At 38.2% G+C, this 23690-nt stretch overlaps 1 protein-coding gene across 3 annotated transcripts in view; it reads right to left on the bottom strand.

Moving 5' to 3' along the window:
* LOC138320353 (dual 3',5'-cyclic-AMP and -GMP phosphodiesterase 11A-like) overlaps positions 1 to 23415 on the bottom strand; it is a 495361-nt gene extending 471946 nt beyond the window's left edge. For all 3 annotated transcript variants that reach the window (XR_011208170.1, XM_069263276.1, XM_069263277.1), the window contains exon 1: positions 22016 to 23415. Coding sequence is in view for 2 of the 3 variants with exons in the window: in XM_069263276.1 (XP_069119377.1) it covers positions 22016 to 22828 (813 nt within the window). In the remaining variant the exon portion in view is untranslated. The remainder of the gene's footprint in view (positions 1 to 22015) is intronic.
* Between the last annotated feature and the right edge of the window lie 275 nt (positions 23416 to 23690).

Raw genomic sequence — 23690 nt, 5'->3', positions numbered from 1 at the left:
CCATTCAGCATATGGTATGGGACGACAGATCCACCCATTCAGCATATGGTATAGGACGACAGATCCACCATTCAGCATTCAGCATATGCATATGTATGGGACGACAGATCCACCCATTCAGCATATGGTATGGGACAACAGATCCACCCATTCAACATTTAGTATAGAACGACAGATCCACCCATTCAGCATATAGTATGGGACGACAGATCCACCCATTCAGCATATAGTATGGGACGACAGATCCACACATTCAGCATATGGTATGGGACAACAGATCCACCCATTCAGCATATGGTACTGGGACGACAGATCCACCCATTCAGCATATGGTATGGGACGACAGATCCACCCATTCAGCATATGGTATGGGACGACAGATCCACCCATTCAGCATATGGTATGGGACGACAGATCCACCCATTCAGCATATGGTATGGGACGACAGATCCACCCATTCAGCATATAGTATGGGACGACAGATCCACCCATTCAGCATATGGTATGGGACGACAGATCCACCCATTCAGCATATGGTATGTGACGACAGATCCACCCATTCAGCATATGGTATGGACGACAGATCCATACATTCAGCATATGGTATGGGACGACAGATCCACCCATTCAGCATATGGTATGGGACGACAGATCCACCCAAATTCATGTAAACCCAGCGTTTAGTTGACATTCTACCTGTCCTAAAACAATAGAATAAACAATAACGATGTAAACCCAGCGTTTGTTGTCATTATCTACCTGTCCTAAAACAATAGAATAACAATAACGATGTAAACCCAGCGTTTGTTGTCATTCTACCTGTCCTAAAACAATAGAGAAACAATAAGATGTAAAACCAGCGTTTGTTGTCATTCTACCTGTCCTAAAACAATAGAATAACAATAACGATGTAAACCCAGCGTTTGTTGTCATCATTCTACCTGTCCTAAAACAATAGAGTAACAATAACGATGTAAACCCAGCGTTTGTTGTCATTCTACCTGTCCTAAAACAATAGAATAACAATAACGAAACAATGTAAACCCAGCGTTTGTTGTCATTCTACCTGTCCTACGACAATAGAGTAACAATAACGATGTAAACCCAGCGTTTGTTGTCATTCTACCTGTCCTAAAACAATAGAATAACAATAACGATGTAAACCCAGCGTTTGTTGTCATTCTACCTGTCCTAAAACAATAGAGTAACAATAACGATGTAAACCCAGCGTTTGTTGTCATTCTACCTGTCCTAAAACAATAGAATAACAATAACGATGTAAACCCAGCGTTTGTTGTCATTCTACCTGTCCTAAAACAATAGAGTAACAATAACGATGTAAACCCAGCGTTTGTTGTCATTCTACCTGTCCTAAAACAATAGAGTAACAATAACGATGTAAACCCAGCGTTTGTTGTCATTCTACCTGTCCTAAAACAATAGAATAACAATAACGATGTAAACCCCAGCGTTTGTTGTCATTCTACCTGTCCTAAAACAATAGAGTAACAATAACGATGTAAACCCAGCGTTTGTTGTCATTCTACCTGTCCTAAAACAATAGAGTAACAATAACGATGTAAACCCAGCGTTTGTTGTCATTCTACCTGTCCTAAAACAATAGAGTAACAATAACGATGTAAAACCCAGCGTTTGTTGTCATTCTACCTGTCCTAAGACAATAAAGTAACAATAACGATGTAAACCCAGCGTTTGTTGTCATTCTACCTGTCCTAAAACAATAGAGTAACAATAACGATGTAAACCCAGCGTTTGTTGTCATTCTACCTGTCCTAAAACAATAGAGTAACAATAACGATGTAAACCCAGCGTTTGTTGTCATTCTACCTGTCCTAAAACAATAGAATAACAATAACGATGTAAACCCAGCGTTTGTTGTCATTCTACCTGTCCTAAAACAATAGAATAACAATAACGATGTAAACCCAGCGTTTGTTGTCATTCTACCTGTCCTAAAACAATAGAATAACAATAACGATGTAAACCCAGCGTTTGTTGTCATTCTACCTGTCCTAAAACAATAGAATAACAATAACGATGTAAACCCAGCGTTTGTTGTCATTCTACCTGTCCTAAAACAATAGAGTAACAATAACGATGTAAACCCAGCGTTTGTTGTCATCTACCTGTCCTAAAACAATAGAGTAACAATAACGATGTAAACCCAGCGTTTGTTGTCATTCTACCTGTCCTAAAACAATAGAGTAACAATAACGATGTAAACCCAGCGTTTGTTGTCATTCTACCTGTCCTAAGACAATAAAATAACAATAACGATGTAAACCCAGCGTTTGTTGTCATTCTACCTGTCCTACGACAATAGAGTAACAATAACGATGTAAACCCAGCGTTTGTTGTCATTCTACCTGTCCTAAAACAATAGAGTAACAATAACGATGTAAACCCAGCGTTTGTTGTCATTCTACCTGTCCTAAAACAATAGAATAACAATAACGATGTAAACCCAGCGTTTGTTGTCATTCTACCTGTCCTACGACAATAGAATAACAATAACGATGTAAACCCAGCGTTTGTTGTCATTCTACCTGTCCTAAAACAATAGAATAACAATAACGATGTAAACCCAGCGTTTGTTGTCATTCTACCTGTCCTAAAACAATAGAGTAACAATAACGATGTAAACCCAGCGTTTGTTGTCATTCTACCTGTCCTAAACGACAATAGAATAACAATAACGATGTAAACCCAGCGTTTGTTGTCATTCTACCTGTCCTAAAACAATAGAGTAACAATAACGATGTAAACCCAGCGTTTGTTGTCATTCTACCTGTCCTAAAACAATAGAGTAACAATAACGATGTAAACCCAGCGTTTGTTGTCATTCTACCTGTCCTAAAACAATAGAATAACAATAACGATGTAAACCCAGCGTTTGTTGTCATTCTACCTGTCCTAAACAATAGAGTAACAATAACGATGTAAACCCAGCGTTTGTTGTCATTCTACCTGTCCTAAGACAATAGAGTAACAATAACGATGTAAACCCAGCGTTTGTTGTCATTCTACCTGTCCTAAAACAATAGAGTAACAATAACGATGTAAACCCAGCGTTTGTTGTCATTCTACCTGTCCTAAAACAATAGAGTAACAATAACGATGTAAACCCAGCGTTTGTTGTCATTCTACCTGTCCTAAACAATAGAGTAACAATAACGATGTAAACCCAGCGTTTGTTGTCAATCTACCTGTCCTAAAACAATAGAATAACAATAACGATGTAAACCCAGCGTTTGTTGTCATTCTACCTGTCCTAAACAATAGAGTAACAATAACGATGTAAACCCAGCGTTTGTTGTCATTCTACCTGTCCTAAACAATAGAATAACAATAACGATGTAAACCCAGCGTTTGTTGTCATTCTACCTGTCCTAAAACAATAGAGTAACAATAACGATGTAAACCCAGCGTTTGTTGTCATTCTACCTGTCCTAAAACAATAGAGTAACAATAACGACGTAAACCCAGCGTTTGTTGTCATTCTACCTGTCCTACGACAATAAAGTAACAATAACGATGTAAACCCAGCGTTTGTTGTCATTCTACCTGTCCTAAAACAATAGAGTAACAATTATGATGTAAACCCAGAGTTTGTTGTCATTCTACCTGTCCTACGACAATAGAGTAACAATAACGATGTAAACCCAGCGTTTGTTGTCATTCTACCTGTCCTAAAACAATAGAGTAACAATAACGATGTAAACCCAGCGTTTTGTTGTCATTCTACCTGTCCTAAAACAATAGAGTAACAATAACGATGAAAACCCAGCGTTAGTTGTCATTCTACCTGTCCTAAAACAATAGAATAAGAAATAACGATGTAAACCCCAGCGTTTGTTGTCATTCTACCTGTCCTAAAACAATAGAGTAACAATAACGATGTAAACCCAGCGTTTGTTGTCATTCTACCTGTCCTACGACAATAGAGTAACAATAACGATGTAAACCCAGCGTTTGTTGTCATTCTACCTGTCCTACGACAATAGAGTAACAATAACGATGTAACCCCAGCGTTTGTTGTCATTCTACCTGTCCTAAAACAATAGAGTAACAATAACGATGTAAACCCAGCGTTTGTTGTCATTCTACCTGTCCTACGACAATAGAGTAACAATAACGATGTAAACCCAGCGTTTGTTGTCATTCTACCTGTCCTACGACAATAGAGTAACAATAACGATGTAAACCCAGCGTTTGTTGTCATTCTACCTGTCCTAGACAATAGAGTAACAATAACGATGTAAACCCAGCGTTTGTTGTCATTCTACCTGTCCTAAACAATAGAGTAACAATAACGATGTAAACCCCAGCGTTTGTTGTCATTCTACCTGTCCTAAACAATAGAGTAACAATAACGATGTAAACCCAGCGTTTGTTGTCATTCTACCTGTCCTAGACAATAGAGTAACAATAACGATGTAAACCAGGTTTGTTGTCATTCTACCTAAATAATAACAATAACGATGTAAACCCAGCGTTTGTTGTCATTCTACCTGTCCTAAAACAATAGAGTAACAATAACGATGTAAACCCAGCGTTTGTTGTCATTCTACCTGTCCTAAGACAATAGAGTAACAATAACGATGTAAACCCAGCGTTTGTTGTCATTCTACCTGTCCTAAAACAATAGAGTAACAATAACGATGTAAACCCAGCGTTTGTTGTCATTCTACCTGTCCTAAAACAATAGAGTAACAATAACGATGTAAACCCAGCGTTTGTTGTCATTCTACCTGTCCTAAAACAATAGAATAACAATAACGATGTAAACCCAGCGTTTGTTGTCATTCTACCTGTCCTAAAACAATAGAATAACAATAACGATGTAAACCCAGCGTTTGTTGTCATTCTACCTGTCCTAAAACAATAGAGTAACAATAACGATGTAAACCCAGCGTTTGTTGTCATTCTACCTGTCCTAAAACAATAGAATAACAATAACGATGTAAACCCAGCGTTTGTTGTCATTCTACCTGTCCTACGACAATAGAGTAACAATAACGATGTAAACCCAGCGTTTGTTGTCATTCTACCTGTCCTAAAACAATAGAGTAACAATAACGATGTAAACCCAGCGTTTGTTGTCATTCTACCTGTCCTAAAACAATAGAGTAACAATAATAACGATGTAAACCCAGCGTTTGTTGTCATTCTACCTGTCCTAAAACAATAGATAACAATAACGATGTAACAATAAACGATGTAAACCCAGCGTTTGTTGTCATTCTACCTGTCCTACGAACAATAGAGTAACAATAACGATGTAAACCCAGCGTTTGTTGTCATTCTACCTGTCCTACGACAATAGAGTAACAATAACGATGTAAACCCAGCGTTTGTTGTCATTCTACCTGTCCTAAGACAATAGAAGTAAACAATAACGATGTAAACCCAGCGTTTGTTGTCATTCTACCTGTCCTACGACAATAGAGTAACAATAACGATGTAAACCCAGCGTTTGTTGTCATTCTACCTGTCCTAATACAAAAGAGTAACAATAACGATGTAAACCCAGCGTTTGTTGTCATTCTACCTGTCCTACGACAATAGAGTAACAATAACGATGTAAACCCAGCGTTTGTTGTCATTCTACCTGTCCTAAAACAATAGAATAACAATAACGATGTAAACCCAGCGTTTGTTGTCATTCTACCTGTCCTACGACAATAGAGTAACAATAACGATGTAAACCCAGCGTTTGTTGTCATTCTACCTGTCCTAAAACAATAGAATAACAATAACGATGTAAACCCAGCGTTTGTTGTCATTCTACCTGTCCTAAAACAATAGAATAACAATAACGATGTAAACCCAGCGTTTGTTGTCATTCTACCTGTCCTAAAACAATAGAGTAACAATAACGATGAAAACCCAGCGTTTGTTGTCATTCTACCTGTCCTAAAACAATAGAATAACAATAACGATGTAAACCCAGCGTTTGTTGTCATTCTACCTGTCCTAAAACAATAGAGTAACAATAACGATGTAAACCCAGCGTTTGTTGTCATTCTACCTGTCCTAAAACAATAGAGTAACAATAACGATGTAAACCCAGCGTTTGTTGTCATTCTACCTGTCCTACGACAATAAAGTAACAATAACGATGTAAACCCAGCGTTTGTTGTCATTCTACCTGTCCTACGACAATAGAGTAACAATAACGATGTAACCCCAGCGTTTGTTGTCATTCTACCTGTCCTAAAACAATAGAGTAACAATAACGATGTAAACCCAGCGTTTGTTGTCATTCTACCTGTCCTAAAACAATAGAGTAACAATAACGATGTAAACCCAGCGTTTGTTGTCATTCTACCTGTCCTAAAACAATAGAATAACAATAACGATGTAAACCCAGCGTTTGTTGTCATTCTACCTGTCCTACGACAATAGAGTAACAATAACGATGTAAACCCAGCGTTTGTTGTCATTCTACCTGTCCTAAAACAATAGAGTAACAATAACGATGTAAACCCAGCGTTTGTTGTCATTCTACCTGTCCTAAAACAATAGAGTAACAATAACGATGTAAACCCAGCGTTTGTTGTCATTCTACCTGTCCTAAAACAATAGAGTAACAATAACGATGTAAAACCCAGCGTTTGTTGTCATTCTACCTGTCCTAAAACAATAGAGGTAACAATAACGATGTAAACCCAGCGTTTGTTGTCATTCTACCTGTCCTAAAACAATAGAGTAACAATAACGATGTAAACCCAGCGTTTGTTGTCATTCTACCTGTCCTAAGACAATAGAGTAACAATAACGATGTAAACCCAGCGTTTGTTGTCATTCTACCTGTCCTAAAACAATAGAATAACAATAACGATGTAAACCCAGCGTTTGTTGTCATTCTACCTGTCCTACGACAATAGAGTAACAATAACGATGTAACCCCAGCGTTTGTTGTCATTCTACCTGTCCTAAAACAATAGAGTAACAATAACGATGTAAACCCAGCGTTTGTTGTCATTCTACCTGTCCTAAAACAATAGAGTAACAATAACGATGTAAACCCAGCGTTTGTTGTCATTCTACCTGTCCTAAAAACAATAGAGTAACAATAACGATGTAAACCCAGCGTTTGTTGTCATTCTACCTGTCCTAAAACAATAGAGTAACAATAACGATGTAAACCCAGCGTTTGTTGTCATTCTACCTGTCCTAAGACAATAGAGTAACAATAACGATGTAAACCCAGCGTTTGTTGTCATTCTACCTGTCCTAAAACAATAGAGTAACAATAACGATGTAAACCCAGCGTTTGTTGTCATTCTACCTGTCCTAAAACAATAGAGTAACAATAACGATGTAAACCCAGCGTTTGTTGTCATTCTACCTGTCCTACGACAATAGAGTAACAATAACGATGTAAACCCAAGCGTTTGTTGTCATTCTACCTGTCCTAAAACAATAGAGTAACAATAACGATGTAAACCCAGCGTTTGTTGTCATTCTACCTGTCCTAAAACAATAGAGTAACAATAACGATGTAAACCCAGCGTTTGTTGTCATTCTACCTGTCCTAAAACAATAGAGTAACAATAACGATGTAAACCCAGCGTTTGTTGTCATTCTACCTGTCCTAAAACAATAGAGTAACAATAACGATGTAAACCCAGCGTTTGTTGTCATTCTACCTGTCCTAAAACAATAGAGTAACAATAACGATGTAAACCCAGCGTTTGTTGTCAATCTACCTGTCCTAAAACAATAGAGTAACAATAACGATGTAAACCCAGCGTTTGTTGTCATTCTACCTGTCCTAACAATAGAGTAACAATAACGATGTAAACCCAGCGTTTGTTGTCATTCTACCTGTCCTAAAACAATAGAATAACAATAACGATGTAAACCCAGCGTTTGTTGTCATTCTACCTGTCCTAAAACAATAGAGTAACAATAACGATGTAAACCCAGCGTTTGTTGTCATTCTACCTGTCCTAAAACAATAGAGTAACAATAACGACGTAAACCCAGCGTTTGTTGTCATTCTACCTGTCCTACGACAATAGAGTAACAATAACGATGTAAACCCAGCGTTTGTTGTCATTCTACCTGTCCTACGACAATAAAGTAACAATAACGATGTAAACCCAGCGTTTGTTGTCATTCTACCTGTCCTAAAACAATAGAGTAACAATAACGATGTAAACCCAGCGTTTGTTGTCATTCTACCTGTCCTAAAACAATAGAATAACAATAACGATGTAAACCCAGCGTTTGTTGTCATTCTACCTGTCCTAAAACAATAGAGTAACAATAACGACGTAAACCCAGCGTTTGTTGTCATTCTACCTGTCCTAAAACAATAGAGTAACAATAACGATGTAAACCCAGCGTTTGTTGTCATTCTACCTGTCCTAAAAGAAAATAGAGTAACAATAACGATGTAAACCCAGCGTTTGTTGTCATTCTACCTGTCCTAAAACAATAGAGTAACAATAACGATGTAAACCCAGCGTTTGTTGTCATTCTACCTGTCCTAAAACAATAGAGTAACAATAACGATGTAAACCCAGCGTTTGTTGTCATTCTACCTGTCCTAAAACAATAGAGTAACAATAACGATGTAAACCCAGCGTTTGTTGTCATTCTACCTGTCCTAAAACAATAGAGTAACAATAACGATGTAAACCCAGCGTTTGTTGTCATTCTACCTGTCCTAAAACAATAGAGTAACAATAACGATGTAAACCCAGCGTTTGTTGTCATTCTACCTGTCCTACGACAATAGAGTAACAATAACGATGTAAACCCAGCGTTTGTTGTCATTCTACCTGTCCTACGACAATAGAGTAACAATAACGATGTAAACCCAGCGTTTGTTGTCATTCTACCTGTCCTAAAACAATAGAGTAACAATAACGATGTAAACCAAGCGTTTGTTGTCATTCTACCTGTCCTACGACAATAGAGTAACAATAACGATGATGTAAACCCAGCGTTTGTTGTCATTCTACCTGTCCTACGACAATAGAGTAACAATAACGATGTAAACCCAGCGTTTGTTGTCATTCTACCTGTCCTACGACAATAGAGTAACAATAACGATGTAAACCCAGCGTTTGTTGTCATTCTACCTGTCCTACGACAATAGAGTAACAATAACGATGTAAACCCAGCGTTTGTTGTCATTCTATCTGTCCTAAGACAATAGAGTAACAATAACGATGTAAACCCAGCGTTTGTTGTCATTCTACCTGTCCTAAACAATAGAGTAACAATAACGATGTAAACCCAGCGTTTGTTGTCATTCTACCTGTCCTAACGACAATAGAGAACAATAACGATGTAAACCCAGCGTTTGTTGTCATTCTACCTGTCCTACGACAATAGAGTAACAATAACGATGTAAACCCAGCGTTTGTTGTCATTCTACCTGTCCTAAAACAATAGAGTAACAATAACGATGTAAACCCAGCGTTTGTTGTCATTCTACCTGTCCTACGACAATAGAGTAACAATAACGATGTAAACCCAGCGTTTGTTGTCATTCTACCTGTCCTACGACAATAGAGTAACAATAACGATGTAAACCCAGCGTTTGTTGTCATTCTACCTGTCCTACGACAATAGAGTAACAATAACGATGTAAACCCAGCATTTGTTGACATTCTACCTGTCCTACGACAATAGAGTAACAATAACGATGTAAACCCAGCGTTTGTTGTCATTCTACCTGTCCTACGACAATAGAGTATCAATTACGATGTAAACTCAGCGTTTGTTGTCATTCTATCTGTCCTAATACAAAAGAGTAACAATTACGATGTAAACCCAGCGTTTGTTGTCATTCTACCTGTCCTACGACAATAGAGTAACAATAACGATGTAAACCCAGCGTTTGTTGTCATTCTACCTGTCCTACGACAATAGAGTAACAATAACGATGTAAACCCAGCGTTTGTTGTCATTCTACCTGTCCTAAACAATAGAATAACAATAACGATGTAAACCCAGCGTTTGTTGTCATTCTACCTGTCCTACAACATAGAGTAACAATAAACGATGTAAACCCAGCTTTGTTGTCCATTCTACCTGTCCTAACGACAATAGAGTAACAAAAACGACGTAAACCCAGCGTTTTGTTGTCATTCTACCTGTCCTACGACAATAGAGTAACAAAAACGATGTAAACCCAGCGTTTGTTGTCATTCTACCTGTCCTAAGACAATAGAGTAACAATAACGATGTAAACCCAGCGTTTGTTGTTCTACTGTCCTAAACAATAGATAACAATAACGATGTAAACCCAGCGTTTGTTGTCATTCTACCTGTCCTAAACAATAAGTAACAATAACGATGTATACCCAGCGTTTGTTGTCATTCTACCTGTCCTACGACAATAGAGTAACAATAACGATGTAAAACCAGCGTTTGTTGTCATTCTACCTGTCCTACGACAATAGAGTAACAATAACGATGTAAAAACCAGCGTTTGTTGTCATTCTACCTGTCCTACGACAATAGAGTAACAATAACGATGTAAACCCAGCGTTTGTTGTCATTCTACCTGTCCTACGACAATAGAGTAACAATAACGATGTAAACCCAGCGTTTGTTGTCATTCTACCTGTCCTACGACAATAGAATAACAATAACGATGTAAACCCAGCGTTTGTTGTCATTCTACCTGTCCTAAGACAATAGAATAACAATAACGATGTAAACCCAGCGTTTGTTGTCATTCTACCTGTCCTAAAACAATAGAGTAACAATAACGATGTAAACCCAGCGTTTGTTGTCATTCTACCTGTCCTAAAACAATAGAGTAACGATAACGATGTAAACCCAGCGTTTGTTGTCATTCTACCTGTCCTAAAACAATAGAGTAACAATAACGATGTAAACCCAGCGATTGTTGTCCTTCTACCTGTCCTAAAACAATAGAGTAACGAATAACGATGTAAACCCAGCGTTTGTTGTCATTCTACCTGTCCTAAAACAATAGAGTAACAATAACGATGTAAACCCAGCGTTTGTTGTCATTCTACCTGTCCTAAAACAATAGAGTAACAATAACGATGTAAACCCAGCGTTTGTTGTCATTCTACCTGTCCTAAAACAATAGAGTAACAAAAACGATGTAAACCCAGCGTTTGTTGTCATTCTACCTGTCCTAAAACAATAGAGTAACAATAACGATGTAAACCAGCGTTTGTTGTCATTCTACCTGTCCTAAAACAAAGAGTAACAATAACGATGTAAACCCAGCGTTTGTTGTCATTCTACCTGTCCTAAAACAATAGAGTAACGATAACGATGTAAACCCAGCGTTTGTTGTCATTCTACCTGTCCTAAAACAATAGAGTAACAATAACGATGTAAACCCAGCGTTTGTTGTCATTCTACCTGTCCTAAAACAATAGAGTAACGATAACGATGTAAACCCAGCGTTAGTTGTCGTTCTACCTGTCCTAAAATAATAGAGTAACGATAACGATGTAAAGCCAGCGTTTGTTGTCATTCTACCTGTCCTAAAACAATAGAGTAACAATAACGATGTAAATCCAGCGTTAGTTGTCATTCTACCTGTCCTAAAACAATAGAGTAACGATAACGATGTAAACCAAGCGTTTGTTGTCATTCTACCTGTCTTACGAATTGATGACTTAGATGGCCTTCCTGTGGGGAGCCTTGGACACACTGAGTAATTATTGGAACTAAAATGCTTCTCACGGAACATCAATCAACAGAAACTGTCCGTCTCAGGTAGCGATCACACTGTCTCTAATGTTCCATTGATTAGGCTAGAAGTGCAGTGACATATAAATATAGACTACCGTTGTAGGAGATCATCCCGGTAACACTATCTCTTTACCCTTAATTCAAAAATGTCCTGTTTTTGCTAGTGCACTGCGGCATTATACAATTTTTTTTTTGTTTTGTCGTTTCTACTATATATTCCCATTATATATCAGTTATTATCAATTCGGAATGATCACGACGAGGTAATATAATAGATAATAAATAAAGAAAAGATGCGCAAGTTTTGCTTGGATAATTTGTATTACAGCTCTAACTAGAAAATGGTACTTCTATAGAGCCTTTTCATAAAGAAAAGCTTGAGTTTGTCACTGCCAGGAGACAGACTCAGGAACTTTCTCATAAGGGTGATCGCTTACTTCAAACTCAAATATGAGGTGGTGTCATGGAGACATTAGGAAGAATAAAGTTAGTTAGATAGAATGGAAAAGATTATATCCAAAGTCGCCTTTTACTATCATGCAGTTACAACTCTAATCTTATACCTGCATGGCTGTTTTAAAAGACTGCCCTATAGGTAGGGCGTTAGAATTGTTAGAATTGCATGATCGGAAAAAGCGACTAAAGTTGAGCGCTCGCCCCTGTCAGGAAGGCTCCAGAATCTATCCCCTGACCGAGACACACCAAAGTCTATAAAATTTTTAGTTTTTGCTGCCGCCGCTCAGCTCACGGGAAGTAGGAGGACTGGTTCGCCTGTTGGCAGTATAATGTGACCGGGTGAGGTGTGTTGCTTGAATGTCTACGGCATCATGCTACAATGATATAGTACTATAAAAAGGGCAACACTATACAAGAAGACACAATGCGAATATACCGCAGTCTCTCAGGACACACACCTGAACTTCCTACACACAACACACCCATGGGAAGCCGTCCTTATCTGACCTTATCTGACCTTGACTGTTAATAGGACGTTAATTTAATCAAACAAACAACAATGTTTCAAAAGAGATGAAGAAGGTGGTTGTCAAATCAAGGTTCCACTTTAGGACACTATGAATTTTAGACGATCCTACCTATTGTGTCACCTGGCCTACAATGATCGACAAATATCTTTTACACTAGCACTTAAATAACCGATTCCTGGTTTACTTATAAATTGTTGTCTCAATTTGATACTGAGATTTGTTCATAAATAATGTAACAAAAGGAAAAAATGTTTCTGCTTATAAATTGTAATCAATATTTATTCCATCAATTATAACAACAGACGCCATTGACAAAGCCAGCCTGCTATAGAGACGGGTTAACGTTGTAGATCAGTAGGACACATTCTGGTATTCATCAGGAATGATAACCAGAGAAATGTTTCTGTGTCATCGACTTTTAACCCCATGTTAATCAGTCACCATCAATATTGGTTTCCCAGATATTACATGTCTCCCTTGTGATGCTCGATGGCATGTAGATACGCGTCCATAATTGATGAATGAACTAAACCGTGACAATAAACAGCTAAACTGTAACAATACTGCATTGTTAATGTGTCCCATCAAAGTCCAGTCAGGATGAAAAACATTGATAGAAATGTAACAAATGAAAATTGGACAATATATGACAAATTTCACTACAGCGAATATACCAAACGTCAAATAGAGCAAGAAATACAAAATGTCATATTATTGCGATCGCCTTTACAAACATATAGAGAGGCATAACATTAGTGATCCTAAGACTTGTCTTATGATGTCTTGGACGCTGAGGAAAAAATCAACTGACGGATCTAGGACCTTACGGCGTGATGCTATGTAAGACGTTAAATTGGTTATAGCACACTTTTAGGACACTGATTTTATCAAGAAATGAATAGAACTCGTCCAAGATATCTTTGATATATAGTGTTGAACGGACACTAATAACAAAGTGTTGAATGAACGCGTTAGGACGCCATTGACAAAGTGTTGAGAGAACACAAGTGTGAGAACATAGTGTTGATAAAACGTATCTAGGAGGTTAGAGACTACTTACGACACAAGTTTAGGGGCTGATTTTAAATTGTGTTGGGACTGTTGATGTGGAGTTGTCATATCAAACAAAATACAAGTAGACAGAAGTTTTCTAAGCTGCCATGCCGTCCACATCTTTATTCAAAGAGAGGCTTGGTTACATGTAAATTTAGGAATAGCGAGTTATAGAAATGATATTCCGGATCTCGATATTTTACGGAACGAAATTAGATAATGTTCAACATCCCTTTTTCTTTAAGAAAAGACTATCTAAGGTAGCACTGAACATATATAACTTTAACTTGAATATTTGGTTTGCTATAAACATATCTATGATAATGTATCTTGACTAGCAGATATATATATGACTAGAAGTTAAGAAATAAAGGTATTACAGTAAACTTACTGAACTTGTGTTCTCCGACTTATTATTATTATTTTTAACAGTGTCCTTCACATAATTTCACCGGCAGTATAAAAATGTCCTGTTCAAACAAGTCTTTAGAACCTTTTAAACACACTAACTACTTTAACTAACTATAACTACTAGAAACAAACTTTAAACTTTGATTGGAACTCATCCGAGATACTAGAGTTTCCGAGAACCACCTATTCTTTGAGGAGATTCACTTATAACGAACAAAGTCTTTCAAATGAGTAGGTTCTCTCCTTTCCCTTCCAGACCTTCTGGGTGGTACGTTAAGGCTTCCCTTTGTGGTTCCTTCCATGGTTTTAGATGGTGAAGTGTTAGTGGCACACTTTTCCTCAACGCGCTTAATCGGGCTTGCTCGATTGTCCAACTCATGGCTAACACATATGGGTTGATGTTGTGGTACCATAATATCACTCTTGTCCGGAGTGTCACTGTTGCTGTGGTAACGTGTACACGGTGACCTATCACGGATAATTGCCTCAACCTTAGTTGGTCGAATGTGCATTCGATTTCTACGGTATACAGCACCATTCTGAGCCTGTATCATGTAGGTAGAGTTACTACACTGTTCCAAAACACGACCTAGTATCCATCGTTCATGTTCCATGTATTGAAAATAGACATTCTGTCCTTCCTTCACATAAGGTAGATCACGAGCAGTCTTGTCATAGTAACGTTTGACACTTTTCTTCCGACTCTCGCGTTTTCGTTTAACCACGTCATTTTCCTCGCGACCATGGTTCAAATCTGGGAGGAGCGTACGCGTTCGTCGACCGAATACCATCTCGTTAGGACTGAGTCCTGTATCCTGTCTAGGCACGTTCCTTAGTTCCATAAGGGCCTCGTATTGGTCCTCTCTGTTTCTGGTACATTTTATCATCAGATGTTTGATCACTTTTACTGCTGCTTCAGCCTTGCCGTTCGCTCGCTGATGATGAGGAGATGACGTCACATGGTTAATACCCCATGTCTTGGTAAAGTGTTGGAATTCTCTAGAGGTAAATTGTGGTCCTCCATCTGACACAATTATTGTTGGAATTCCAAAATGAGCGAATTGTTTCTTCAGAACGTTCACGACAGCAGTTGAGGTTACCTTTGAGAGGTAATCAACCTCTATGTAGTTGCTGTAATAGTCTACAGTTATCAGATATTGTCTCCCTTTTATCTCAAATAGATCCATACCTAACTTTTTCCATGGCTTGTCACCATCATCATGTTGTTTGAGTGGTAGTTTCGTAGATCGAGGTGCCATCTCTTGACATGCCTCACAGGTTTCCACCATTTGCTTTATTTCAGTTTTCATACCGGGCCAGTATACTGTACCTCTGGCTCTCCTCATAGTGGCGTCTAATCCAACATGTGATTTGTGAAGCTTAGATTTGATGTCAGCTCGTAGTGATTTGGGTACGATGACAGCTTCTCCTTTCACTATCAAACCATCTATAATCCCCAGAGTGTCTCTTACATCGAAGTAGGGCTTACAAGGACTTGGAGTAGTCTCCCTTGTTTCTGGCCATCCAGTTTCTATAGTGTTCATTCAGGTTTGAAGATCAGGGTCTGAGGATGTGGCGTCACATATTTCTCTTAGCCATTTGTCTGAAATGTCCTCATTGACCTCTATGTTCATGATAAGAGGTCTAGCTTCGTCAAGATATGCTCTGCTCAGAGTATCAGCAATGACAAGTGATGTCCCTTTAAGGAAACGGAATTCTACATCATACCGGTAGAGTTTCATGATGATATCCTGAAGCCTCCTTGGGGCACTGCTAAGTGGTTTCTTCAGTATTGACTCCAACGGCTTGTGATCATTTTCAATTACTATTTTCCGGCCATATGTATACTGGTCAAACCGTTCTGCACCATATAGGGTAGCGAGTGCTTCCTTTTCGATTTGTGCCCACTTCCTTTCCGAGGAAGTAAGTGCTCGGGATGCATACTCCAATGGTTTTCCATCCTGCAACATAACAGCACCGATACCATCTTTGCTACTGTCAACCTGGATTACTAACTCCTTGTTGGGATCATAGTATGCTAAGACTGGTGTAGATGTGAGTGCCGGTTTTACAGTAGAGAAACATGCATCATGTGTCTTTGTCCACTTGAAATCTACATCTTTACGTGTAAGTTCACGAAGTGGTTCTATCATTGTCGAGAGAGAAGGTAAGAACCTAGCCATGTATTGAACCATACCACAAAATCTTCGCACTCCTGGAGCATCAGTAGGACTGGCCATTTTCAGAATGGCCTCAACTTTCAGAGGGTCTGCTTTAATACCATTGGCGGTAATGGTATTTCCTTGAGACCTGTAGCTTTCTTCTCTTCATTAAGGACTATGTTTCTTTCTTCACATCGCTGATAAAGAATCTCTAGTTTCTCTTTGTTGTCCTCCAGAGCGATTGCGTCTGATGCGCCTTTTCCTACAACAATGATATCGTCAGCTATGGCGAAAATACCATCTAGTCCTTCGTTTAATTTCCTCTGGAAGATTTCACTAGATACCTTCAGTCCAAAAGGTAGTCGAGCCCATCTATATCGTCCAAATGGAGTAATCATGGTTGTATATTCACTGGATTCTTCGTCCAGGCGTATATGCCAAAAAGCCTCCTTTACGTCTAGTTTACTAAATACGCGGGCATTGTTCAACTTTGGCAAAACATCGTCAATTGTCGGTAGTTTGAAGTGCTCTCTTTGAAGGGCTGTGTTTAGTACTTGGGGGTCCAAACAGATCCTAAGTTTTCCGTTTGCCTTATGGGCCACCGCCATTTGACTTACCCAAGGTGTAGGTTTGGTAATTGGTATCAAAATCTGTCTCTCCACCAGACTGTCTAATTCAGCCTTGACTTGATCTTGGAGTGAGATTGGTAGTTTTCTACAAGGTAGAACTTTAGGTTTTACCTCAGGGTCAAGAGTAAGAGTTGCCTCCCCTAGGTCACCCAGTTTGTTAACAGTTGATGATTCCACTTTTCCAATGAACCGTTCATTGTTTATAGTGACTAGACCCAATTCTTGTATGGATCTTAACCCAAGAATGTTCTGTAATCTATTATTGACTACAACAAATTTCACAGACTGTCCCTCTCCTGTTTTAGGATTCGTGACCATGAGTTCCGTCTCTCCCAATGGTTTGAGTGTGCTCTCATTAAACATGTGTAGGGTGAGAGTTGTTGGCTGAACTTGTTCTCTCCGAACATATCTTTGGTTGATGGTATTTACATCAGCTCCACTGTCTAGCTGAAATTTCACAGAATTCTCATTTACAGTCATGGAGGCAGTAATTATGTTCTTACTCTGTTTAATCGCGACAGAGTGTAACCACTGGTCGTTTCCATCTTCGTCGAAATCAGAGTTTTCTCCCTCCACACCGACGACATGAAGATTTTTCTTTTTGCATTTAACTTTGAAGTGGTTTCGTCCATTACACTGGGTACATGTCTTTCCCCATGCTGGGCATGCCTCCTTTTTCATAGTGTGTGTCCGTCCGCAAAATTTACACTCTCTGACAGTTACACTAGCATTTGATTCCCTGTAATTAGGCCTACTGTTCATCGGTTGTTTTTGTTTTCCCTTAACATTGGGCTTGGTAGTGGCTTTCAGTTTGTGTACTTTAGAGTCTTTATAGGCAGGTTCTTTCATTTGACTCACCTGTCTATTTGCTTGTTCATAAGATTGACATATTTTGATTGCTCTCTTGAGGGTAAGGTCGTCATCACGTAGTAGCAGTTGCTGTACTTTTCCAGTAGCGCTGAAAACTATTTTGTCCCTTATCATCCTATCTTCCTGTGTCCCAAAATTACAGGATGCTGCGCGTGATCTCAATTCAGTCAAGAATTGATCAAAAGGCTCAAAATACTGTACAGTCCAAAATTTGTGGGACTCGGCGACCTCGTTTTGTCTAGGATTACAGTAATCTCTAATTTTGTTGAAAACATCTACGGGGTTATTCTTATCCATCCCGTCTTCCCACGTAAAGTGATCGTATGCCTTCAATAGGGCCTCCCCTCCACAATTAATTATTGTTGCGGTTTGTATTTCGCCGCCCATCCGTGAGATTCGACTCGCGGTTAAGTATTTTTCGATATGCCGTTTCCATGTTTTGAAATTCTCCGACACATTTCCAGAATGAATGTTTAATTCGGGGGGGGAAACGTAAATTTGTGTTGATATGCTGGGTTGCCGGTACGGCCATTGCCTCGGCTGCGGGAAGGAAAACCTCTTGACCTTCTTCACCCATTATTTCATAGATTTAGTCATAGAACAGTTCAACACATACGTTGTACGAAGTACAGTTCATAGCATACGACCGTCACTGCTGCCACCATGTTGATGTGGAGTTGTCATATCAAACAAAATACAAGTAGACAGAAGTTTTCTTAGCTGCCATGCCGTCCACATCTTTATTCAAAGAGAGGCTTGGTTACATGTAAATTTAGGAATAGCGAATTATAGAAATGATATTCCGAATCTCGATATTTTACGGAACGAAATTAGATAATGTTCAACAGGGACGTTCAAAGACACATAAGTACATGACGGGAGACAAAACAGATCAAAACACGGGATACATATACACGCCAATCCTTACAAAAACAAACAATTGAAAGCGATATCGGCATTTACAACCCATATCATTGTTGTCCATGTCGACGTTATGTAAATATAGTATTTGAAATTTTTTGACGGGTTGCTATCTATGAAATTAACAAACATCCATCAAATGTATGATTATAACGTTAAATGATTAGAGTATTAATAGGCGGGGCAATATTTACAGTTAAATAACTCTACATAAATCTGTCAACTACGAGATTAAGCAATGAAATATTGAACGATCGACGTGCCATTATACACATAATAAAGCTTTCCAATGATTTTAATGTACTTGTTGACTTTTCTATATCGCATCTATCTGCCACAGAGTGTGTCCAGAATTGAACTCTTTTATTTCCGCGAGCCTTTCAGTTCATCGCTTTGATGGATATAGTTAAATCATGACACATTTAAGATAATCTCTAGGATGTATTTTTGTACCAGACAGAGGTTTTTGATAATCATAATTTAATCAAGGTTATCCTCGCGAAAAACACATGAGATAAAGGAATTAAGAGAATTCCGAAAATTATGAAGAAACAAAAAAATACTATGACATCCGTATAATTTATGAAACGTATACCTGCACTTATTATTACAACTTGTAATATACTGACGCGAAGATGCTGTTTTGTTTAGTACAATCCAATAAATACTATTCAAACACCTACATTGTACCTTTATATCTACCACATGCCGGTCCGTGGATTGTTATATTGAAAAACTAGTAAAATATATATTAAAATTTCTTTTTATTTACCCGAGGTAGCTGAGATCAATAGGAAGCAATCAACTTTGGAGACAGAACTAACGCGGTATAGACAGCATAGGGTCGGTGTAAGGGAACAGCTGGGATAACAAACTGCCACAGAACACCTCCAATAGACAGCTGCTGGTCCAATAACTAGGGGTAGTTGTACCTATTGTGGGCCGTTAGATATTGTTAACTGTGTTGTAATTGACAGCTTGGTCGACTTAGTGACACGTCGTTTGTGACTTACATACCATTGAGTATATAAAATATAGCATATACAAATATTTATCTTAACAATTTTGTCTGTTTTACTAAACCCATATATTGATGGATTGAGTTAACAGTTGTGTTAAGTATGTAAAAAAGAGTAGACTGAAACCAAACCGAGTGAAAAGTACATTACATGTACATAAATCTTGAATATGAAGAAAGAAACGTGACGACATACAAGTGATAAATTATTTGGTTACAGATACGTCGAGAATCAACCAAGTTAAATGACGTTGATGATAATGTTGATGATGTTGATGATGATGTTGTTGATTTTGTTGATGATGTTGATGATGATTTTGATGTTGATGATGATTATGATGTGTTTATGATGATGTTGATGATGATTTGATGATGATGTTGTTTGATTTGATGATGATTGTTTGATTGGATGTTGATGTTTGATGTTGTTTGATTGATTGATGTTTGATGATGATGATGTTGATGATGATGTTGATGATTTTGATGATGATGTTGATGATGATGTTGATGATGATGTTGTTGATTTTGATGATGATGTTGTTGATGATGATGATGATGATGATGATGTTGATGATGTTGTTGATGATGTTGATGATGATGTTGATGATGATGTTGATGATGTTGTTGATGATGTTGTTGATGATGTTGATGATGATGTTGATGATGATGTTGTTGATTTTGATGATGATGTTGTTGATGATGTTGATGATGTTGTTCGCTTTCTCTTATTACTGGTTTTATGTCCTATTTATATTTCCAGTTCTGGTAAAAGACGCAAAAAAGAGGACGTAGTGATCCCGGTTATTGCCAGATACACTCAGTTGTTAGTACTTCAAGGTGTTAATCAGATGGCCTTCACCTGCCCAACTCAACAACGCTCTGATGCAATATAGACATGAGGCCAGAATGATGTCAATGTGTTTGTTTATATTTTTCATCCACAATTTTGATGATTTATTGATTCCCTAAATCGATCGACTTTGAGAGAGGAGGGTATATAGCATGACGATAGTTTGCCTTTGGATTTAAGACAATACAACATATCGGCCTGTGATCCTTGCGGACATTAAGCTTAACATTGTAATGTACAACATATTTCTATGAAGAAATAGATGTTTATGTACAAACAAATGTAGTTAACTTTGAAACGTCTGAAATTCCTCTTTGGTTTTATATTTGATCGTCATCTGAAATGGTTTTAAGCTTTGGAAGATACCACCAACCTAAATCAAACTATATAAGGTTTGTGCACACAGTTACAGTGATACACAATTAGCTCCATTTACCGCAGTAAATACATATTTACTTCAGAGATATATCCATTCGGAGATTCCGTAATAGCCCACCAAATGTGGATGGTTTGATAATTAAGTTTACAAGCTCTCAGCGAGATGTCGGTATATTGCAGTTATATCTCAGAGCACATAACAAACTACCTCTTTTATGTAATAAACATTTTAGATGTTACAGTAACACTTACCTTTATGAAATATTACTAAGTATCATATCACAATGTTGGTATGTACCCTTAAGTGTATATGTTAAACAACACCCCTTTTGCAAACAATACATACCTAACTTTGAAAGATTATTGCCAATATTCATATGGAAATTTATGATGTATTACATTAGTTGATTTTTTTGTATTTTGGAATCCCCCACTCCAAACAGTACAGTTTTCAGTGGACCTTTATTATATTAACAACCACACCATCAAAGCGATTGCAAGACCAACCAATTCTGCAGCAAAAATTACAGCCCAATTCTGGTTTGGCCTTGAAAATAATACCAACAAAAATTGAGTTACTCAGAACACCCGATCTGCCTTAGTTAAGCATCAAAAACATGTTCAGCTCCCGACAAATTTTATTCTAATCTAACACCATAGTTACGTCATCCCCTTTGTTATCATGGCCGAATACAATGATGTTTATTGACAGCCTATGGAGGGACATCTTTGGTTATTCATTCAGTATCGGTGTTCTCTACGTTCACTATACGGTATCCACGCGGTGATGCAATGATGGCGTTAAATTCATCAAATGATCGGTAATTACATTTGGTGAACTGATTTTATTTTATAATTAATAAATTACTACTTATCGAGGACAACGCCGGCCTTACTTAGTACATGGACGTGGTAAATCATAAAAAGCACGATCTATTTGATAAAGGTACTGGAGAGCTATCAAAAGCACATTAACTAATACCGAAGTATAGCTGAAAGTAATCACTTACCTTGTTGGCATCTAAAATATTCACAGTATCGCCTTTGGCAGCCACGTGACCTATTATTCCTTTTCCCCACGCAACCTTGATGCTGCTCTCACCGGAAGTTGATGGTAAGATCGAAGTTCCGGAATGAATATCAAACAACTTGGACACAAGGACGGGTCTACTGGACCCCTTACCCTCCACAACAAACACAGACCCTGCATCACCATCAACAAGTACGCTGATGTTGGATTTTATTTTGTTGGTAAGACTCCTAAGGTCAAGGTCGTTGGAAATATCCTTCACGATTTCCAGGAAGAAATCACGTTCGTTGATTTGTCGCAAATCCCTCTTCATGTCGATATCTTTACTTGGGTAGCGAGGAAGTCGGACCTTTGATTGGATTAGAAGACTGAGGATATTAACAGAGTTCGGCGGTAGTGACCGGAACATTCGCATGTCTTTAAGACTACTGCGTCGACCTTCAGTCGTAAGTTCGGGAGAAGACGTTGGTTCATAGGTTCGAAAAATATTCTTCTTTTTTGATTTTGCAAAATCTTGTCGAAGATACTTTTTCGAATTAGATCTTTGATGGGCATGTTCAAAGAATCCGTCCTCACACCGAAGGTCCCGCGGGGAGGACGGGTTACTGTTTCCACCCGTCAAAGAGCCACGCTTTGTAGGATTGGGCGCGTTATCACACACAGCCCCGTATCCGTGTAACAAAAGCCACTTGTTAATGAGAACTGTATCAGCTTTCTTCAGAAACAATTCCTGCATAGACTCCTTATGTGTGTCCATCCAGTCTTCTACAGCCGCCGTTGTCAATCCAGACATTGTGAAAACTATTTATTACGAAACCTACCGCAAAATATCTCTGACTTGTAGTCTTCGATCATGGTTACTTCTAAATAAAACACTTCTTTAACGTCAAGTCGTATTGCCAATATCTGATACAGTTTTGTTATAAATAATTACTGTTTCAAATCCTCGGCAGTGTAAAGCTTATAACTTCTGAAAATGTTCACATTTTACTAGGTTTTACTCCTCTAGTATTCCGTGGACCATGACAATAACAGTGCTGGTACATGTCAATACTTTGTCATATGATTATTTTCACCTGTTCAATGTTTGAATTACAAAACAAACCGATTGATGTCACTAATCCATCATTGTTGAAAAAAAAATCGAAGTAAAATACATAAAGTTGATTTAGTTCGTGAAGTTTTGTTCAAAGTAATTAATTTAATATCATCTAATCACAGCACTTTCTAGCAATATATGTCGACAACAAGGCTGTCATACTATATCACTGGAAATCGTCGGTCCTATAGCAATATAAATAGTGTCTCAATTCTGCCCAGTCAGTTAACTGCGTGTTGTTATGCACGACTAGTACGAGTGGTCGTATGATGTGAGCGTAGTGTGTCAGTTCGCTGCTACCAGTGGCCCAACAAATATGTATCTCTTGGAGCTTTAGCCAAGGCGGATCGATAACTAGCAAAGGCTGTGATCTGGTCGCGTAGTAATCATGTCATCCGTGATTGTTTTGCCGCGCATTCCGACAAAAACGACACCACCAGGCTACAATGGTTTATACATATACATCCCATACCACCAGTTAGGGTACAATGGTGTATACCTATATATCCCATACCACCAGGTAGGGTACAATGGTTTATACATATACATCCCATAC

Source organism: Argopecten irradians, chromosome 4 (genome assembly GCF_041381155.1).
Source record: "Argopecten irradians isolate NY chromosome 4, Ai_NY, whole genome shotgun sequence".
NCBI lineage: Eukaryota > Metazoa > Mollusca > Bivalvia > Pectinida > Pectinidae > Argopecten > Argopecten irradians.
The sequence above is the reverse complement of the archived record's forward strand: the minus strand, read 5'-3'. Positions and strand labels throughout refer to the sequence as shown.